This window comes from Microcaecilia unicolor, chromosome 2, assembly GCF_901765095.1.
Source record: "Microcaecilia unicolor chromosome 2, aMicUni1.1, whole genome shotgun sequence".
NCBI classification, from domain to species: Eukaryota; Metazoa; Chordata; class Amphibia; order Gymnophiona; family Siphonopidae; genus Microcaecilia; species Microcaecilia unicolor.
In genome coordinates this window covers 232,304,834-232,325,696 of record NC_044032.1, presented here as the reverse complement: position 1 = coordinate 232,325,696, position 20,863 = coordinate 232,304,834, and the positions used below count along the sequence as shown (strand labels likewise).

At 44.8% G+C, this 20,863-nt stretch overlaps 1 protein-coding gene across 4 annotated transcripts in view; it reads left to right on the top strand.

Moving 5' to 3' along the window:
• The first annotated feature begins 487 nt into the window (after positions 1 to 487).
• The window catches only part of UHRF2 (ubiquitin like with PHD and ring finger domains 2), a 414,897-nt gene continuing 394,521 nt past the window's right edge, over positions 488 to 20,863 (top strand). For 2 of the 4 annotated variants that reach the window (XM_030193783.1, XM_030193782.1), the window contains exon 1: positions 719 to 1,199. In XM_030193783.1, coding sequence (XP_030049643.1) covers positions 1,047 to 1,199 — 153 coding nt within the window. In that variant the 5' untranslated portion in view covers positions 719 to 1,046. Of the gene's footprint in view, positions 1,200 to 20,863 lie in introns of all 4 variants that reach the window. The other 2 variants (XM_030193781.1, XM_030193779.1) reach the window with 2 other exon arrangements.

Genomic DNA, 20,863 nt, shown 5'->3' with positions numbered 1-20,863 from the left:
AGGCACCTCATTCAGGGGGGTCTATTACTAAAGCTTAGCTGGAGTTACCTGCAGCTGGGCCCATTTTATACCTATTTTATACCTATGGGCCCTGCTGCAGATAACTCAAGTTAAGCTTTAGTAAAAGACTACCTACCCTCAACTACTGATAGCCCACACACAAGCAGGATATTTTTTTTCTAGTTTTACATAAACATCTTTCTTGGTTTATAATCTGCAATCGTCATACAATGTTTTCAAAATACATAGGGTTTCTAAAGTCAGTAAAATAAAAACCAAGAGTGAGGACCCCCCTTTTTAAAGTTTAAAATGCTATTTTTAAATTGCCCTTTCCTACCAAATTTCTTTGTTTCAGTAGGCTGAACCCGCCCCTTCTCTCCTCAGCGCTTTTCATCCAGTCTCAAAAAGCTTTCTAAAGTAGGTGGCAAATGGGTATCCCACTGCCAAACAAAATGGCAGGCATGTTGCAATCTTTCCTATAAAACCAAGCCCAAAGTGGCTGATGGGGACTGGGAAGGGAGGATGACAAATGTAAGCCCCAAACTCTGGCAAATTAGTCCCAGCGAGGAGGGATTGGGACGGATGGAAAGGGGAGGAGGAAGATCAGAGAAATTAATCCAGCCCTCGGCTTCTGTAGTAACAACGAGCAGCCCTGTTGCTGCAGCTTCTTCTTTTCGCGAGATTTCAGCTTGGCGCCGTGACCCCCATGTGAGAGCAGTTCCTAGTAAACACTCCCTGCAGCTCAGACATGGCTTCCCAGGGTTGAAGACTGAAAGCAAACGAGAAAAAAAATTAAAGCAGCAAGTATATTGTTACAGTCATTTTACAAATTATTTAAGCGCGTTTTTAAAAGCCCATGCATGTTAGATTTCTTTATTTTTGGACGTCGGATAAGAGAAAGCTAGACGAGTTTTTACGTTCTGGGTTGTGTAAGCAGTCGCGCCGTGTATTTTTTTTAATATATAAATGCATATACATATATATAAATAGAGGAATACATAGATCTTAGAGGGGCAAAAAAAAAAAAATAAAGAGAAGCGCGTACAATGTGGATCCAGGTCCGGACTATTGACGGCACGGAGACCCGGACCATAGATGATCTGTCCAGGCTGACCAAGATCGAGGGGCTGAGGGCCAAGATTCAGGAAAGCTTCAACGTGAGCCCGGATCGCCAGCGGCTCTTTTACCGAGGAAAACAGGTAAATGCAAAGACTGTACGACTAGCACTAAAGGTACCGATCGCCACTGCGGCCTTACAATTCTGAAAGGAAGAGCCGAACCGAGCTGGATCCAAGAGAGAGCAGGCGACGAGGCCAGGTTTTTCTAATGTTTTTAGTACTAATCCATGTTTCTCCCCCTCCCTCACTTTGGATTATCCCTTCTTCTCAAAGCCTAATGCGATGGGGTTGGGGGAGGCAAAGTATATCCTCTGTTGTCGAGAGGTGTTTAGTTTCGTGGATGGGAGGCATTATCGGCTTTCGTTGAGAAGAATCTGTTGGAGCTGGAGTGACGGGAGGGGGGCGGTGCAGAGTGACACTGTTAACTAACTGCCTTTTGGCTCTTGGGATGATAAATAAAAATAAAGCCCTCGGGGGTTCGTTTTGTCTGAGACTACTACTGTAATCTCGTGCTCCTTTCCCGGAGCGGGTAGATGAATCAGGGCGGAAGAGCAGTTGTGTTGTAGTTTTACTCCGAGAAAAAAAAATAGATATGCACACACACATATAAACAACAAAAGAGTGTGTGTGTTTTGGGAGCTGCTTCTCGGGTCAAAGCATCCAAAGGTGCCCCTGCCCCTTCATTTCTCGCTGTTGACGCGTTTGCATTGGGAGAGGGACGCTTCCTATCGCGGAGTTTGAGTGAGTTAAGAGGCGAGGGAGAGGGAAGCTGCTTCTCTTGGCGGAGAGCAAGGCCAGGATTTACGCGAAGAAAGTGGCGGCAAACGACCGGGGGGAGAGGGAGGGAACCATTGAGTATAAGGTTACTGTAAATATAAACATGCTACCCGTCTATAGCACCCACGCCTCTCTCTGCCCTCTTATTTATGTAGCCCTGGGCTGTGTAGGCCGAGGAGTCGCTCAGCGCCTCGTGCGTGCGTGGGCAAAGTCACCAGAGTGGCGTTTCCGCACGCCCACAGTGGGAGTAAGCTCGTGCACTCTCTACGGTACGTACCCGCCGCAGTCCCGCGCGCATAGGCGCTTCCAGTGGCGGTTGTTTATGGTGCCTTCGTGAGAAAAAAGCACATGGAATTTTCAGCGAGCACACAGCCCAGCTCATGCTTTTCGACATTGTAGAACTCCCCCCCCCCCCCCCCCGCCAAACGAACAGAGATCCACGGGGTGAGGGTGTGGGTGGAAAAAGTGAGTGACCGTCCGTGTGCACGCAGCATAAAAATAAATGGGTCGGGAGTTGAAAGTTAACAATGGCGACTCGCCAGCTTTCTGAGAATATAGCATGATGTGGCTTTTGTGTGAGTGGGGAGGGGGAGAAAGGTGTTCACCCCCCCCCCCCCCCCCCCGTATTTTTAGGCCGTGGAAAGATATTTCATGTATAGAAGAGAGTGAAGGAGGAGATGCTTGAATTTCTGCACTATTCATTTGATGCTACTCAACTGTCAGCAAGGTGGGGGGGGGTGGCTGTGGCTGTGGTAGTGTAGAGTATGTAGCCCCTAGCTTTTGACTTCCTTTTCCTTTGACATAGATGAAAAGTGCTGTCCTTGGTGATTATGGTGGAGGCTTTGACTTTTATGTACCTATATCTATAAAATATGCCTAACAGACTTTTCCAAGGCTTGCACTCCAGTTGAGTTTATCCTAGAAAGCAAAGTAGACAACCCTTCTGCCCGCCTTCTATTGTTCTGCCTCCAATACAGTCAAAACTATTATATTGTTGGAGGCCAAGGGCACAGTAGCTAGTGAAGTTGGGGGTTAGTGTTGTGAAGGGGGTTCCTACTGCTGTGCCTCCTTTCTTTGCTATCTGCCTTTTGTACACATGTGAAAGGTGGTATATCAAGATTACTAATAAACTATAAAATACCTTCTTTATTCTTCTAACAATGATATATACCTTCAACATTTTGATGTCATATATAGATGTGTACATGCTGCAAGGACTGTTCATATATGCTGCCCAAACAAAACCAAGTGTTTGCAAGACCACATAACCATCTCACTGACTATGGGTATGGACAATATATTTGAATTATTGTAGTTGCCTTGAACTTGCTTCAGAAAAGTGCCACATCATCTCTTAAAATGCTTTTAATTTTGAGTTAATCTCAGCTGTGTCCTAATTTTTAAGATTGCTTATTCTGAGAAGCTCAAGTTGTGTGTGTTTGACTCTTCTCTTGAATTCTGCTCCTGAATATGTGTTCACTTGTTTTTTTCATTTATTTCCTGTCTTTCTTTCTTAACCTCAGTGATTTTCTTGTGGTCCTTTGTGTTTATTGAGTTATGGTACTGTGAGCTTATATTCACAATTCTTGTTTCCTCCCTCCCTGTTTTTACCCTTTCCAGTAGGCCTTGACAAACTTCTTTTGAAACCAGGAGTCAGCCTAAAACTTAGGAGCTAGTGGCTCTCTTGCAAGTTTCCTCACTGAAGTTTAGAGGGATGAACATTGCCTTCAAGGTCTGCCATAGTTTATAAAGGACCTGATTTATTAAAGACATTTTCCCATTCTCTGCGAAAGAGAACTTTAAGTAAATTATGCCTTTAATGTGCTGCTGTACTGTCTTGGCAGAAACCAGGCTCCCTCCCAGTCAGCAAAGATGCTAGCAACTCCCTAGTTGCTGTGTATGAGGTTTTTGTCTCTTGACTTCACCTGTCAATGCAGCCTGGGTCCCACAGTTTGTATCTACCTTTATCCTTAAGTTCATGCCCCCCTACCTTGATCTCCTGCTCAAACTCTCCTCCCCTGTATCCTCTTCAATCCCCAGTAGTTTCAATTCTATTCTCCCTCTATCTTGTTAACTAACTAGTGAACTTGATGCAACTCCAGTTAGCCATCCACCCATCCCTGCTTTTCATCTCATTGTCTGCTAATGCTGCTGCAGCACAATAAGATCTTCTTTTGTCTGCACCGCGTGACTGGCTCTCAGGGGAAGATGCACTAAAACAATCGTTAATTCCCTTCCCTTACCGATTCCTTAGCGAATCGGTAAGCAGCGGGAATGCATCAAGGAAAGGGAATGCAAACGAGCTGCTCGTTGTAGCTCACTTGCATTCTCTATTCCCTCAGAGGCCAGTCGAGCATGCGCAGAGTAGCCAAGCGTTATGCCGGCTGCTCTGCGCATGCCAAGGACGTCCTTCACTCCAAAAAAAACAACAACAAAAAAAAAAGACATCCCTGACGAGCAGGAAACTTGTCAGCAGCCAGAACCTCAGAAGAGAAAGAGTGCTGAAAAGAGCCCCAGTTAATTTAAGTGCTACTGCTCTTCAGCTTGTGTAACATTTCCATTGTTTACTGCTTTGCATGTTAAAGGCAGGCTTACATCAGGCAATTAGGAAGGACTTCTGTGAAGAAAAAAAACATCCAAGTGCTTATCAGGGACCTCTAACACGAGCTGGACATCTTCCTTTACCTTTTGTGATGGGCGTCCTTCTTGGACGTGTTTTTCCTACCTGCAATGTTTTCAGCTTGGCCCCCCCCCCCCCCCCCCCCCCCCAAGGATCGGAACGTGCAGGGACATCCAAAAGTTTTGATTTGGACATCCTCGCACGTCCCGATCCTGTTGGGGGGGGGGGGGGCGCAAGCTAAAAACAACCTTGGAGGGGACTGTTGAGAGAACTGTGCTTGTGGTCAGTTCAGGCAGGTAAGAAAAACAGGGACGTCCTTTTTTTTTTTTTTTTTTTTCTTCAGAGAAGTCCTCCTCCTGATACTTTTCGGACGTCCCTCCCTCCAGGTCTCTCTCAGCCAATCCCAGCGTGTTTAGCAGTTACCAGTAGCAGCTAAGAGAGACCTGGAGGGAGGGACATCCAAAATGTATCAGGAGAAGGACTTCTCTGAAGAAAAAAAAAAAAAAGTACGTCCCTGTTTTTCTTACCTGCCTGAACTGACCACAAGCACAGTTCTCTCAACAGTCCCCTCCAAGGTTGTTTTTAGCTTGCGCCCCCCCCCCCCCCAACAGGATTGGGACGTGCGAGGATGTCCAAATCAAAACTTTTTGGATGTCCCTTCCTCCTGGTCTCTCTCAGCCAGTCACAGCGCGTTTAGCTGATACTGGTAACAGGTTTTATGAATATCCTTTTGGGATCGCAGAGTCCAGCTTAGGCTGTGCAAACAAAAGCATTGGGTCGTAATACCACTGACACTTCCACCATGTTGAGACCTGCAACATCACCTCTTTCCAAAGTCCTGTGATCTTTTTACAGTTTCAAAACATGTGTCCCAACATCACTCCCTCCTGCCCACATTTAGCACAAGCACTCCATGGCGACATTCCCATATGGAACGCTCTGCGTGGAGATATAAACATATGAAGTGCCTATTTGTACCAAAGTTCCCAGTGTGCCACAAATCTTGTACGTTTACGTATGCCCAATATTAATGTCTTTGGATGGGCATCTGAAAGCAAGATATTAAGATGTGTCCATCTATCCGCCAATGTTTTATAGTCTATCTCAGGCACCGTATCTCTGATGTGTCGGTGGTGAAATGTCAGGGGTACTCTCTGCTGTGCCTCAAAAGAAAATGGTGTGGATAACTCTTCTCGTACATCCTCTGTGAGAGACGTCTACGGCAGGCTCCGAACATAATGTGCCAATTGCATGTAATGTCATTGTTCTCTCGCTGGAATATGATATTCTGTTTGAAGTTCTTCAGATGTTTTTATTTTTCCTTCCTCTGTGACCACATGTATCTGGAACGCTGGATTACCACAGATAGGTAAGAATGGTGTCACTCATGGAGAAAAATTATGCAGATGACAAATCCAGGGCCAAGTTGCCTTTGCTGCAGACACTATACCTGAAATTTGTAACACCTCAGGTATCCGCCCGCCATGTGTATGTAATAGGCTGCTGACACTTACATGTGGGGACATCTGGAGTTCTAAATTGGTGTTGGAATAATCTGATCTTTGCCTATACCAGTCATTGATATGTCGAATACCACATGATATTGTTACATATCGCATATTAAGTAGTCCTAATCCTCCATACTCAACTGGAATGCTTAGCGAGCTCAAGGACAAACGAGCTTTTTTCCCATTCTACAAAAATTTACGTAGCAATTTATTCAGTTGGCGTTCGTCTGCTTTGGTTAGATACATCGGCATCACTTGAAAAACATATAACCACTTAGGTACAATAAACATACAATGCTATTTTCCCACATAATGATATAGGCAAGGACCCCCAAGCTGTTAATCTTTGCTTTGTGGCGGACAACAAAACTTTTACATTTATGTCATACAGTTGTTTCAGATCTGATGGGACATAACGCCTAAGTACTTTAAAGATTTTGTGGCCCAGCTGAAAGGGAAAGGCCCTCGCCATGTCTCCTTCACCACAGGCTGCACCGGCATCCCCCATGACTTATTAAAGTTCAGTTTGAACCCAGAATACTGTCCATAAGTCTCCAGAGTGCTCAACATACATTTTAAAGTTTTGGTGGGATCAGCCAATATCAATAATAGATCATCTGCATACGCCAAGATTTTTATCTGTTCTTGTGCCATTGTTACCCCCTTTATATTTCTTGCAGTCTGCATAGTGTGTAATAAGGGTTGTTCTAAGGCTAGGGCGAACAGGATAGGTGACGGGACATCCCTGTCTCGTACCTCTTGCTATTGGAAATTCCGGCTCCTTTATCTCATTCACTAGCAATGCTGCTCGTGGTTCTTTATATAAAGCCTCTATTGCCTCCATAAGTGGAGTGGAGGAGTGGTCTAGTGGTTAGGGTGGTGGACTTTGGTCCTGAGGAACTGAGTTTGATTCCCTCCACAGGCAGCTCCTTGTGACTCTGGGCAAGTCACTTAACCCTCCATTGCCTGCCGCATTGAGCCTGCCATGAGTGGGAAAGCGCGGGGTACAAATGTAACAAAAATAAAATACACCACCCTTGGAATCCCATAAATTCTAACACATGAAAAAAATAAGTCCAGTTCACCCTGTCAAAAGCCTTCTCGGTGTCTAAGCTCACCACTGGAGAGGGGATCTTCTCAACCCAGCAGTGTGCCATTGCTAACAACAGACGCCGGATGTTAAACGAAGGCTGTCTACCTCTTACAAATCCCGCCTGTTCAAAGCTTACTACTCGGGGGAGAATTATCGCCATTAGTTCTGCCACTATTTTTGCTAACAGCTTGGTATCTACATTAATCAATGAAATAGGTCTATATGACATCATTTGTTCTCTAGGTTTATCCGGCTTAGGAATCAGGGATATGAGTGCCGTGTTGGCATGTATCGGAAATGATCCTGTTTTAACCACTTCATAATAGGCCAACAACGCCCCTAGTGCTTCGCCTGGTAGTGTTTTATAGTATTCCCCGGAATAACTGTCCGGTCCCGGGGCTTTATTTGGTTTTATTGTCTTTATTGCTGCTTGTAATTCAGCCATCTGCAAGGGGGTATTTAAGGATTCTATATTTAATGTGGTTAGTTTGGGGACCCCTGCCTGTTCCAGGTATTTTATGATCTCTGCTCTGACGTTTTGTTTCTCTTCTGATTTTCCATATATGGAGGCAAAGTAAGTCGTGAGCATCTCTGCTATCTTTTTTTTGTGCTGTAATTACTTTTCCTGTGGGATCCCTAAGCGCCTCGATCGTTCTGGGTCCTCCCCATCCTTTTATCAGTCTGGCCATCATCCGGCCAGGTCTATTACCATCTCTCTATATAAAAGGCAACCCCAACGTTCTGAAGCCTCCACGGAAGCTGAGGCGCTCGAGATATCCGGTGTGCCCTGGAGTGTCTGCACCGCCCTCGCGTCAAAACGTCATGACATCGAGGGCGGAGCTATAACACTTGAGGGCAGAAACGCGAGGCGAACGCGAACCCTGAACAAGTAACGCAAGTAGCTCCGAGGGACGGAGGGAGGGGCCCCTTGCTAGCGCCCGTTTCATTGCACTCAGAAACGGGCATTTTTTCCTAGTATCTATATAATTTATACTTCTGATATGTCATGGAATGCGTTTCTTTTTCATGTAATAATTTCTTGAGTGTAATCTGGGCCGCTTTTATTTTTTCTAATGTCAAGTTAGAAGGCTGTCGAGTGTGGTGTGCCTTTGCTTTTCTTAATTGTTCTTCTAGTTGTAATATGCTGCGCATCATTTTTTTTCTTTCTCATGCATACATAGGCTATAAGCTCTCCCCTCATCACCACCTTAGATGCCGACCAAAATAACATTGGCTGTTCTATATGCTCTGCATTATTATGTATGTATTCTTTCCATTTTAACTGTACATGTTGAAGAAATTGTGGATCTTTAGCCATATATGCGGGATATCTCCAGCCCGGGCCTCCTCCCCTAGAACCTTCAGCCATCTCCAGATCTATCCACACAGGAGCATGATCCGAGATTTCTTCAGGACCTATTTGTTCTGATCGAATATGCGTAAACGTTAGTCTATCCACTAACACATAGTCCAAGCGCGCCTGCGTACCATGTGCTCTAGAGCAGTGCGTATAATCTCGTTCGCTTGGGTGCAGAACTCGCCATGCATCCACTAGGTTAAGTGTAGTAGAGAACATCTGAAACGTGTCTGATCTATATCCTGTGTAGTATGGGGAATCATGCGCTGAACAATCCATAGTATGATCAGATATCAAATTAAAGTCTCCCATAACCACCAAGCCGATTACTTGAGAAGGCCATACATCTCTGCATCAGACTCTGAAAAAACTTTACATCTGGTGAATTTGGGCCAGAAAGGACCAACATATGAAATTCTACACCCTTTAACCACACTTTGAGCAATCTATAATTACGTGTTGCTCCCTTTTCTACTAACGTCATTTTGCCCTTTCTCCCTTGGGGTGATGCTGCGTGTACCTCTTCCACCCTCTTAGTTTCCAATCCATACTCGTTCTAGATTTGTCCATTCTTGCGCATCAGGTCTGTATCTGCTAGTTCTTCGGTCTGTCAATTTCTCAAGATCCATTATGACCCGGAGTCTTAGTTTCCAATCCAAGATATTAGGCCCTACTTGTTGCTCCCAATGGGCTGCAATTTCCAACTTAGTTGCTGCCAGACATATTCTCTTAATTCGCCTCTGCCATTTCTGGCCTCTTTTTTTTTCCCATCCCAGCAGGCACCACTTTGGTTCTGGCAGAAACTGGGTGTCAAAAGTCAATGTCAATTGTGCAGCAACCGCTATCCAGAAAGTCTGGATCAGAGAACAGTCCCACCACACATTCTTCTTCGCATCTCCAGCACTGGTCAGAGGCGGTCGGATACATATGCCTCACTCTGTCCGGCGTATAGTACCACCTACTTAAAACTTTATAAGCATTTTCCTTTATTAATACACACACAGATGCTTTTTTCACTTCCGTACACATCCGTTCCCATTCTCCCTCACTCAATTCAATCTTTAAGTACCTTTCCCATGCCTTCATGTATGGTAACTTAGTGAATGTATCTCCTCTAATATACCGGTAGAGTTTGGAGATGCTCCTTCTCCTGCCCTCCAAGGTTTCCCAAATATTTTCCAACTTTTCACGTTTCCTCGGGTCTGTCTGTAACCACTCCTGCCTTCCTATATAATGCCTAATTTGCATGTATGCATAGTAATCCGTCTCAGACAGTTCATACTTCCTCTGCAACTTCCCAAATTCTCTCATTTTCCCATCAGACAGAAAATCTCTGAATTTCCACAGACCCTTTCTATACCATTCCCGAAAAATTCCTCCCTCTTGTCCCGTGGGGAATTCAGCTTCTTGTATAATATGTGCTAGGGTAGAAGTTTATGCCCCCTCCTAAATTTACATTTCAGTGTGTCCCATAAGTTCTCTAAATGAACTATGAAAGGACTGACATTCCCTCATTTAGGGGCAGACATTAAACTAGACCCCCCCCACAGGCCCCTTTCCAAATTGCACTGTGGTTCAAGATTTTGTTCTAGGGCTGCCACCTGCGACCTCGGTCCCTTGCTCCATTCTGCCACCTGTTTTAATTGTGCTGCTTGGTAGTACCAAGTTATATTCGTCAGTCCCCTCCCCCTTTCTTCCACTCCACCCCACGTAATTCATTTTGACAATCTAGCCCTCCCCCCCCCCCCCCCCCCCCCCCCCCCCCCCCCCCCCCCCCCACAGGCAAATTGTGATATGTCTGTTTGTAATTTCTTCAGCGCCCCACTAGGGACCCCCAACGGCAGTGTTTGAAGGAACAGCAGTCGAGGGACCAGATTCATTTTAACCACCGCAATTCTGCCCCACCAGGATAGCAGTCCATTTTTCCATCTACTCCTATCGTTCCTAAGCTCTCTAAACAATGGTTCGTAATTTAGCCTGTAGAGCTGTACCAGGGCCCGGGGAAATTGTATGCCCAGATATCTGAAACTGACCCTCGCTCTTTTGAAAGAGAAGTTTTGCAGCACTCCCTCAAAATTTGATGTGGGTGCCGTTATTCCCAGAACTTCCGACTTGTCGTAATTAACTTTAAAGCCGGACACCCCACTGAATATTCTAATCTCCCTACAAATGTGGGCTAATGTCTCCTTCGGGCGCTGCACATAGAAAAGTACGTTGTCCGCAAACAGTGCTATCTTGTGTTCCCTTTCTCCTATGCGGAGCCCCTTTATGTGTGCAGATGCTCTTATCTTTTGAGCTAGTGGTTCAATCGCCATAGCAAACAGTAGGGGTGAGAGTGGACAGCCCTGCCATGTGCCTCTCTGTATCTTGACTGGATCCGAGTACCCCCCATTTACTTTTATCCTGGCCACCGGTGCCTTGTATAATCCCTTGAGCCACGTCAAGATCCCTGGACCAAACCGCATTGCCTCCAACACTTCCCACAGAGAGTTCTTCTCCACCCGATCAAATGCTTTTTCTGCATCAGTTGTTAACAGTACAAAGGTCTCCTCCCGGTGTTGGGCCTCCCAGATGATATTCAGTGACCTCCTAATATTATCGGCTACTTGCCGCTGGGGTATAAAACCCGCTTGGTCTTCGTGAATTAACTGGGGCAGGAACTTATTGATCCTTTCCGCCATTACCTTGGCCAGGATCTTAATGTCTACATTTATAAGTGATATTGGTCAATAGGACCCGCACACTGTTGGGCCCCGCCCTAGTTTAGGAATCACCAAAATCCTGGCTTCATGCATGCTCTTTGGCAACTTCCCTGTTGTGAAGCATTCATTACCTACCCTTACCAAGGGGGGCCCCAGCACCTTTCCCAATATCTTATAGAACTTTGCTGTATATCCGTCCAGTCCTGGTGCCTTACCCCCCTTCAAACCCTTTATGACCCCCTCTACCTCCTCCAATGTAATAGGCTTGTCCAATCTCACCCTTTGCCCCTCTGCCAACCTGTGAAGGCCCAACCCTGATAAATAACCGTGGATCTCCACTGTAGACGCTGTTGTTTCCTTAGAATACAGAGCTGCATAATATTGGGCAAAATGTTCTCTTATCTCCTTATCCTGGTGGAGCAGTTTATCTCCTTCTCCTTTTAATTTAGTAATAGTGTTACCCACTATCCGCTGGCGCAAACTACGTGCCAACATCCTACTTGCTTTATTGCTGTATTCAAAAAACTTTTGTTGGACTAATTTTCTATGGTATTCCATCTGTCTAAGTTGTATTTTTTGCAGCTCTGCCCTGCATTCCCTCAACTCTCGGGAAACCCTAGAGCCGTTCCCCTCCTGATGTTGGGCCTCCAAAGTGGGCAATCTGTGCCTCACTCCCAGTTCATACTTTTGTCTCTCTCTCTTCTTTTGTCCCCACCTCTTAATCGGGTGACCTCTGAGCACCGCTTTGAGCGCATCCCAGAGAGTCCCTTCCGTTACATCCCCCCTATCATTATGAAGCAAGTAGTCCTGTACCACTGCTTTAAGTTCCTCACAAGCTTCTGCCTCATCGAGTAAGGATTCATTCAACCTCCAAAATGTGCTGCTTTTTTTTTTTCTCCTTAATCCTCTCCATGAGATCCAGACTGGGGCATGGTCGGATGCATGTATATTCCCTATGATAGAATCTCGTACCTCACCCCATAAATTGCGGGAACCCCAAATTAAATGAATTCTCATGTAGGTTTGTTGTGCATGTGAGTAAAAGGTATAGGTCTTTTGCCCGGAGTGCTGCAGCCTCTAAATATCAATCAAATCCAGCTCTTTAACCAGTCTCAGTAGTTTAGCTATATTGGCCTGCCCTCTACCCTTCTTCCCTTTTGAATGATCAAGTTCAGCTGTCAGGTTAAAGTCGCCCCCGAGGATTACTTCCCCTTCTACAAACTGGGTTAGCTCCAACCTCAAAGCCTCGAAAAAGGCTCCCTGTCCTTCATTGGGCGCATAAATATTCACAAGTGTAATTGGTTGATTTATTCGTCTTTTAACAGCAATACATCTGCCCTGATTCTCCAGGTACGTTTGCTCATGGACGAAAGGGACCTTCTCTTTTATGTAAATTGCCAATCCTCCCTTTTTCGCTCCTCTAGGATCAGCGAGAATATAACTTTTGCCCAATTTTTTATATTGTATTAACCGTTCATCTTTCTTTTGGACATGCGTCTCTTGTAACATAATTATGTGTTACGTTCCAGGCCTGCGTGGCCAGCGAGGCGCGGTCTGGCAGAGTTAGTCGGCTATCTTGGTGGTATTTCTCCAGGATAGGTCGGCCATCTTGGGATGGGCATCTTAGCTTGTGGCAGCCATTTTGGGGTTGGCCGGCTGCAGGAAGGGTTGGGTTTCTCTGCTGATGGGGGCAGCCGTCTTGGTTCAGCTGCACATGTTTAGGATTGATTCCTGCTCTATTTAAAGCCCTGCCTCCAGTCCTTTGTTGCTTCGGCCTCAGTTGTTCTGAGGAGTTGCTGTCGGAGTGCTGTTCGCCAACTAACTTCTGTTCCTGCTTTCCTGTGTACCGGACCCTAGCTAGTTTTCTCGGATTACGCTTGTTTGGACTGATTTTGACTATTCTTTGCCTGTTCGAGTACTAGTTCTGGACTGTCTGTTTCCTGCCAGCCTGGTCAGCGGCTGTGCAACCCCGCCGGTTCCAGAAGTCCTGGTGGCCACCTGCAGCTGGGAGCTCAACTCCCGGTCAATGGTGGTCGCTTCCCAGGTGAAGCTAGGGGTTATCTGGCTGCCTGACCGAGTGCGGTTTCACTCCATCTCTGCCGTGCTCAGTCGGGGCACAGGGGCTCACTAATACCGGGTCATAACATTATGTCTCACTGCATTTTATAAATCTCCGATTATATTATGCTTCTTTTCTCCGGGGTGTTTAAGCCATTTACATTCCAAGATCCCACAGTTAACCCTCCCCCCCCCCCCCCCCCCATTTGTCCCCCCAACTGGCTACTAGTCCTTGCTGCCAGTTATGACCCTAAGGAAGTGTCATTCCGATGGGGCCGCTCTCTCCAATGTGTTCCCCGTGGCCCCCTTCTAAAACCCTCTCACAGACCCCACATTTTTCCATTCATCCACAAAGTTATAAACAATATACATTATTTAAACAAAATCACCTTTGAAGTTACAGTTTTAACCAGATGATACACCGGGCTATCGCCCTTCGGCATATGTCTTTTCAGGTTGCCCCTTCCCGCTCAGCTCCATTTGCCTCCACCACGTGGCTAATGTTGCATCGCTCTTTCTGCGGAGTTGTCCATCCGCTATGGTTCTTGGAGGTCCTCAACTCTCTGATTTCGGAACCACGGGACCTTGTTTTTTTTTGCGCAATTTCAGTTTATTGGTCAGTGCCTAGGTGCTGACAGCAGTCATACCATTTGCTAGAGACTGGTTGGATCTATGTTTGATGATGTTACTGTTAAGGGGGGACTTGATATACCGCCTTTGAGGTTTTTTTGCAACTACATTCAAAGCGGTTTACATATATTGTGCTTATTTTGTACCAGGGGCAATGGAGGGTTAAGTGACTTGCCCAGAGTCACAAGGAGCTGCAGTGGGAATCAAGCTCAGTTCCCCAGGATCAAAGTCCACTGCACTAACCACTAGGCTACTCCTCCACTCAGAAGCAGGATGTTATCCGCATAGGATAACAGTAGTTCATTAAGTCCCAGATATATTGAGGCAAGGGATGACATAAAGAGATTGAACAGGATAGGTGAGAGCCCTGTGTGACTCCGCAGTTAGGAGACCAGAAGTTGGAAAGTTGGTTGTTTTGCTTGACAGAATAACTTTGATTTGAAAGGAATTTGCTGAACCATTTGAACACAGTCCCTGTTACTCCTAATCTGATAGGTGTTTTGAGTAATGATTGTGGCCAACCCGCATTGAAAGCTGCCGATATATCGAATTGGAGCAGAATTACTTGGTCACCTTTGCATAGATATTGTTTGACATATGTAGTTAGAACTAGCAGCAGTGTTTCCGTACTGTGTGACGATCTGAAGCCAAACTGACCAGTGTAAAATAGAAAATTTTTCCACATATAAAGAGAGATGTTTACTAATGTAGGTATCTAATACTTTAGTAAAAAGGATATGCTTGCACTGACGGTAGTTGCAGGTGGTGATATGTCTAGCCCAGGTCTCTTCTGTAGTGGAGTGAGAACAATTTAGATCATATCAGTGAGGAAGAGAACCATTGAGGTTATCGAGTAACCAGTTTACTGCTTCCATAGGGGTGGATTTGAGTAGATGTTTTGGGCATTGATCCAGGGATCAGTTGGCTTGGGAGCATTTCAACAGCGTTGATCTTACATCCTCAACTGTTAGTGGTTGGCAAGATTTCCAGTTTTGGTCAGTTTTGAGTCCTTAGGTTGTGGGATCTCCGGTGATTAAGTTTGACTAGGGGTTGGACTATTTTCCTCTGTTGGTGTAGCTTTAGATAGTTCGGACTTAATTTTGAGGATCTTATTGGTGAAATGATCAGCTAGGTCTTGGGTGGTGGGACATGTTTTCTATGAATGTTCAGCCTTATTAGTGGAAGCTAGTGTTTTAACTAAGGAGAAAGTTTTTTTTTTCTTGTTAAGATCATCTTTAACTGTTAGGCTGCTCTAATATTGGCATTTTGAGTCTGCTACCTTCTTTTTGTAGCATTGGAAGGCAGACTTCCATTTTATCAGTACTATCTTTGTTCTTGTTGCTTTTCAAGGTGTCGACATCCTTTTTTTTTTTTTTTAGGATGTACAATTCCTCTGTAAACCATGGGGAATTTCTGGATGTCTTGACCTTTTAGTGGTAAATGGAGCAATTTTGTCTAGTATGGCTTTCAACCTTGGTGTCCCAGCGAGATTCTGTTCAGAGGGCGGCTATAAAATTAGTAAGCGGTCTTGAACGCAAAAATTATAGGGACAGGCTTATGAACCTCAACATGCATACACTGGAAGAGAGGAGGGAGAGAGGAGACATGATAGAGACATTTAAATATGCACAGGAAGAGAGCCTTTTTCAAATGAAGGAGAGCTCTGGAATGAGGGGGCATATGACAAAAGAGGGAATAGGCTTAGGAGTAACCTAAGTCAGTACTATTTCACAGAAAGGGTGGTGGAGGCATGGAATGGCCTCCCAGTGGAGGTTGTGGAGTAGAGGACTGTTCTAGAATTTAAAAAGGCATGGGATAAGCATGTGGGATTGCTTAGGAACAGGAAGAATTAGGGGTTACAGAGGATGGCTCATATGGCCTTTTTCTGCCGTCATGTTTCTATGTTTCTATCGCAGAATTTGCACAGCATGTATTCCAGTTCAGTGAAAACCCCAGAACTAACTAAAGACATGTGGAAAAAACTCTTAAATATAAGAGCAAGTCTGCCTCCTTTTTTTTTACCCTGTCTTGGAGAATGAAGATTACCATAACCGGCTGGGTAGACGTGGGGCAGTATTGGATTATCAACTTCTGTGAGCCATGTTTCTGAGATAAACATAAAGCCCAGATCTGAAGATTCTAGCAGATCCCTGAGTAAGAGCGCCTTGTTCCCCACAGACCTGGCGTTTGATATAAATGCTGGGGACAGAAGTAAGTTGAGACTTGTGTTCCAAAGGGGAGAATTGTTTGGATAAATGTAAAAGGTAGCAAGGTATATTAGGCCGTCGAATGTTAGCCATTTGGTTCTGGTCTATAACCATAGTAGTGTTCTGATGGTATGTATTGGCATTATCTTGTAGATATCTGACATTATAATTAGGGTGTTTTTTAGTACAGGGTTTTTCTAGGTGGGTTATAGATTATGAGGATAGGATTAGGCACTAAGTTATTGGGTAGGTTGCCGCCCGACATTCTCAAAAGGGCTAAGCAAATCCATGTGAGCCATTTTATGGTGATAGTTTTTGGAGCTAGTTTAAGTCAGTCGGGTTTAGCGTGCTTTTATCAGTCCTAAATGTGCACTGTTCAAGACTTCAGAACAGAGTCCTCCTTGAAGGTGGATGCCATCGATGGTGAGGAGAGGTCATGGTGTCTCAGGTACTCATAAGGTGGGGAGGTGTGGGTATGCTGATGTGGCAGGCTTCAAAATGATGCTTTTGCTCACTATAATTAGGTAGGTACCTCATTTAAGCTTCCATTCTTCTGCAGTCAGTCATGTGCAGCAGTCAGGGGAGTTTAGATTGGGCCAGAGGCCACATTTTAGCTCTCCTGTTATAGAGTTGTTCCTTAGCGTCCCTCCGGACCAGACCAGGATTGGACTGATGGGTTGTGCTCGCCTACCAGCAGGTGGAGACTGAGAAAAACTCTGACTCTAGAGAGCCAATAGGAGCCCTGGCCATGTGACCTTAGCCCCAGTATTTTCTCAGTCTCCCAGCAGGTAGGAAGGTGAGCCCATTAGTCTCTCTCCTTTTCTCTTTAGAATTACAGATATTTGTGATAATTCTTCTGTGCCTGGAATCTTATTTAGAGGCTTGACAGGGTTTCCTTTCTCTTCTTTCTTTGACAGCCTCGGGGGTGTTAAACTCGGGTGTCTCGAGTCCACCCCCCTTCCTCCCCATCTCCCTGGCTTAGCAGGGAAGGGCCGTCCCTTTCTCTGGAAAGGTGTACCGTCTTTGGGAGAGGCAGCCACTTTTAACAGGTAGCTGTTTTAAAAGAATTAAATCAAATAAAAGGAAATTCAAAGAAGCAGCCTTTCTTTCCCCAGACTTCTAGCGAGCAGGCAGCTCCAGTGTTTTATTATGATTGAGGGGTTATAAAAAAAAAAAACAAAAACAAACAGAAAATATTCAGTATCTGTGACTTTAAACAGCGATTTTTCTCATCAGATTTAATTTCCTCCATTTTCTTGCGTTTTGGCGGCGGCAGTTTAAACAAATGAAGAAAAAAAAAAAAAAAAAGAAATGTGCGAACCGCGTAAGCGCGGCCACCTGTTTTTCCGATATGGCTTAAAGTTCAAACAGCTGCTGTCGGTCAGCGTCGCGCAGTTCACGCAGCCGGAACGTGTAAATTTTTGCTCTCCCTTCAAGGTTTCTTCGGGTCCCGGTGCTGCCTCCAGTTTTTCGGGGCCTTTTTTCGCCGGCTGTTGTTTCTTCAACCGTTCCACTGGGCTCCGCTTGTTCGGAGGTGTCGGGTGCGCTGTCGACGATCGCCACAGGGCCAGTGGAGCGAACGGCGGCCATTTTGTTTCTCCCTTCATCTTATCAGTCGGGGATCTCTCTGCTGAAGGTAAGGCTGCAGTTCATAGAGCAGTTTGGCTCCAAGATGTGTACACTTTTGTATGTGCTGAACGGCGTATTCTAAAATGCTCTTCACATCAGCAGGCAATATTTGGTTGAAAGGGGGCTCCTTTCATATATGAATATATAACAAGCTTTTCTTCTTTTAAATTTCTATGTATCACGGGGCTGTTAACACTAGTTTTTTCTGGTGCTCAGTCATTTTTCATTGCCTGGTGGAAAATCTACATCTTATCATAATATCATAATTCATTTCAAGCATTTTCCTCAATAGCTGTAGTATTATACAGTGTTTTAAGAACTTAGAAACTTTCTCTATAGGCATAGAGTAAATTTCTGTCTTTCTCATTCCCTGGTGAATAGGACTACATTGTCTAAGAGTCAATTGATTGGTACTTTTGCAATTCTGACCATAATATATTAGTTCCTTTCAAGCATTTTACTCCATGCCTATGATGTTATATAGTGTTTTAAGAACTTAACAGACACTCTCAATGGCTGTAGTGTTATACAGTGTTTTCTTTTTCCGACTTTAAGAAGCCTTCTCTAGAGGCATACAGTATATTGTTCAGATGCCATGGGGATATATCAGCTCTTTCATATTCTCTGAGGGACAGTCCTGTCTACCAAGCTCCCAATCACTCAGCTGCCTTAGCAGGCATGCTTTATTCATGTCCTTCCCTTCTTTTCCAACTGCCTTGAAGCCTCTCATTTTTCATTTTAGCTTTCTTCTGGTTTTTACAGGACATATGGTCACTTAGAGAATAAAGTCATCCTTTCACTTAAAGATAGTGGACGGTCCTCAAACCATCTACTCGTGTTTGTCTCTACTCTATCAGTGCAGCATTGGCAGATTATAGACATCCTGGTTTGGTCCAGTATGCCTATACATACCATCTGCTATTCTCTTCCTCTTCCTTAGAGACCTGATGTTATATCAAGCTTTCTTGAATTCAGATACAGTCCTTGTCTACACTGCCTCACCAAGTGGCTGTGGCACAACTTCACTTTTTTCGTTACAGGTAACTTCCAAGTTTGGTCCTTTTTCATTTTCATTCTATGCGCCTTCACTCCAGAGTGTTCTTTCAATTGGAAGTGGGATTCACTCACTTCCTGTGTATTTATACCATAGGTACATAAGTATGGTTATGCTGGGTAAGGCCTAAAGTCCATCAAGTCCAGCATTCATATCTAATGGGCATAGGTACATAAGTTTTGCCCATTCTGGGGAAGCTCAAATGTCCACCTTTCTACAGCCAGAACAGCATTAAAGAAAAGAAAAAAAAAAAAAAACAAAAAACCTCTCACGAGAGTATCGAACAGAATCTGTGCTCCAAAAAGCAAGGCTTTGCAGTAATTTTGCAAACTAACGCATACAATATTTGCCATGGCTGTTCACCACTAGGAACACCGGGGACCCTGGGCCTAGGTTCGGTGATTTAACCTGAAACAAGCTCAACATTCATATCTATTGGGTGTGAGTCTGGTACTACTACTACTACTACTTAACATTTCTAGAGCGCTACTAGGGTTACGCAGCGCTGTACAAATTAACAAGAAGGACGTTCCCTGCTCAAAGGAGCTTACAATCTACATCTCAGTGAGGGAGGACGCATGACCGTGGTACGTGGATTAGTGGTATGTGGATTAGGGAGATCCAAGAAATTACAGGCCGGTGAATCAGACGTTCATACTGGACAATTTTTTCTGTCCGGAGCGTACTACCATAGCTGGTGGACTCCTATATTCAGAACTTTCTATATTCAGAACTTACCCAACTATGGAACGCCATAGAGATAGGGTTGGAGTTTGTAGCCCTATTTAACTGGTGTCCTTGGTCACCCTTTCTCTTCTCCTCAGGATCCAGAGAATGGCTAGTTTTTGCTTATGCATTAACCGGTCATTTTCAGCAGTACTCTCTCTTCCGTTCTTTTATAGATCTAAGAGGATGTTCAGTGCGCTGTTAGGGTCATTGCAGTCTTACCTAGACGACTGCCTAATTGGAGAAAGTCTTATCAGCAGAGTTCTCAGGTCACGCACCGGGTGTTGCATTTCTTACAGTCTCTAGGTTGGGTGGTGATTGTAGCCAGGCCTCTCATTTGATCTCTCATTTGATCTCTCATCAGATATCTCTGATTTTCTCTTTGTTAGTCAGGTTGGCGCACAGTCTTTTGTCTCCTCTGCAAACATCCCAGTTTATATTTTCCTTGGTGACCTTGGGCCTTCGGCCATTTCCTCGCTCTATTCTGCAGAATGCAATTTTACTTTCTAATGCACAAGAAGGAATTTTCCTTCATCCTATTGCGAATCTCAGGGTCATCAATCGCACTATTTAAGTGTCATCTAGTTATCTCAAGAACCTTAGTTCTGTCATTGGGATGCTTCGTGCAGTACACTTTTTGGCAGAAGCTTGTTTGTATATATTTTTTTTCTGGGGGACCTCAGCAATTCGTTTACCTTCGGGTGAATTTTGTTTTCCCTACTGACAAACAAGGCGGAGAGAGCTATGTTGGTCCTTGCCATGGCAATGGGTTATGTCATCCGCCAAGGAGGAGTTAAGAGTATACTCTTGAGTTTGTACTCATTTTTTCTTAGTTGTGTCACCCTGCAGTTAGGTGAATGGACTCTCATTTTTTTCAGCCTTACTTCCTCACTGCGACACTTCAGGGCTATCTCTTTTTGCCTTCAGGCTCACGAACATTTCTTGCTTCTTCCGTTCAGCAACAGTCTTGACGGAGACAGGGACAGATGCCAACGTCCAGCAGGGGTTTTTCAGCCTTCTTTATGCGTTTATTCCATCATCTCACTAGGTGTTTACGCAGAACCAAGGCACCCTTCTACATCCGGACCCCCAGTCACTCAAACTTATGGCGTGGTTACTGGGTCTGCAACATCTTTGATATTTTTGCAGGAAGTACTTCAAGTTTTAATTGCTTCCAGACAGAAATCTACATTAAAGTCCTATGAATCAAAGTGGCGACGGTTCACTCTGTGGTACTCCTCTCGCCACTTCATTCCACAAACAGTATCCATTTTGCATGTTTTGGAATATCTTCTGCATCTTGCGAAATCTTGTCTGTCTTACTCATCCGTTAGAGTTCATTTGGCAGCTCTATCAGTGATGCATGATACTGTTGACAACCGCA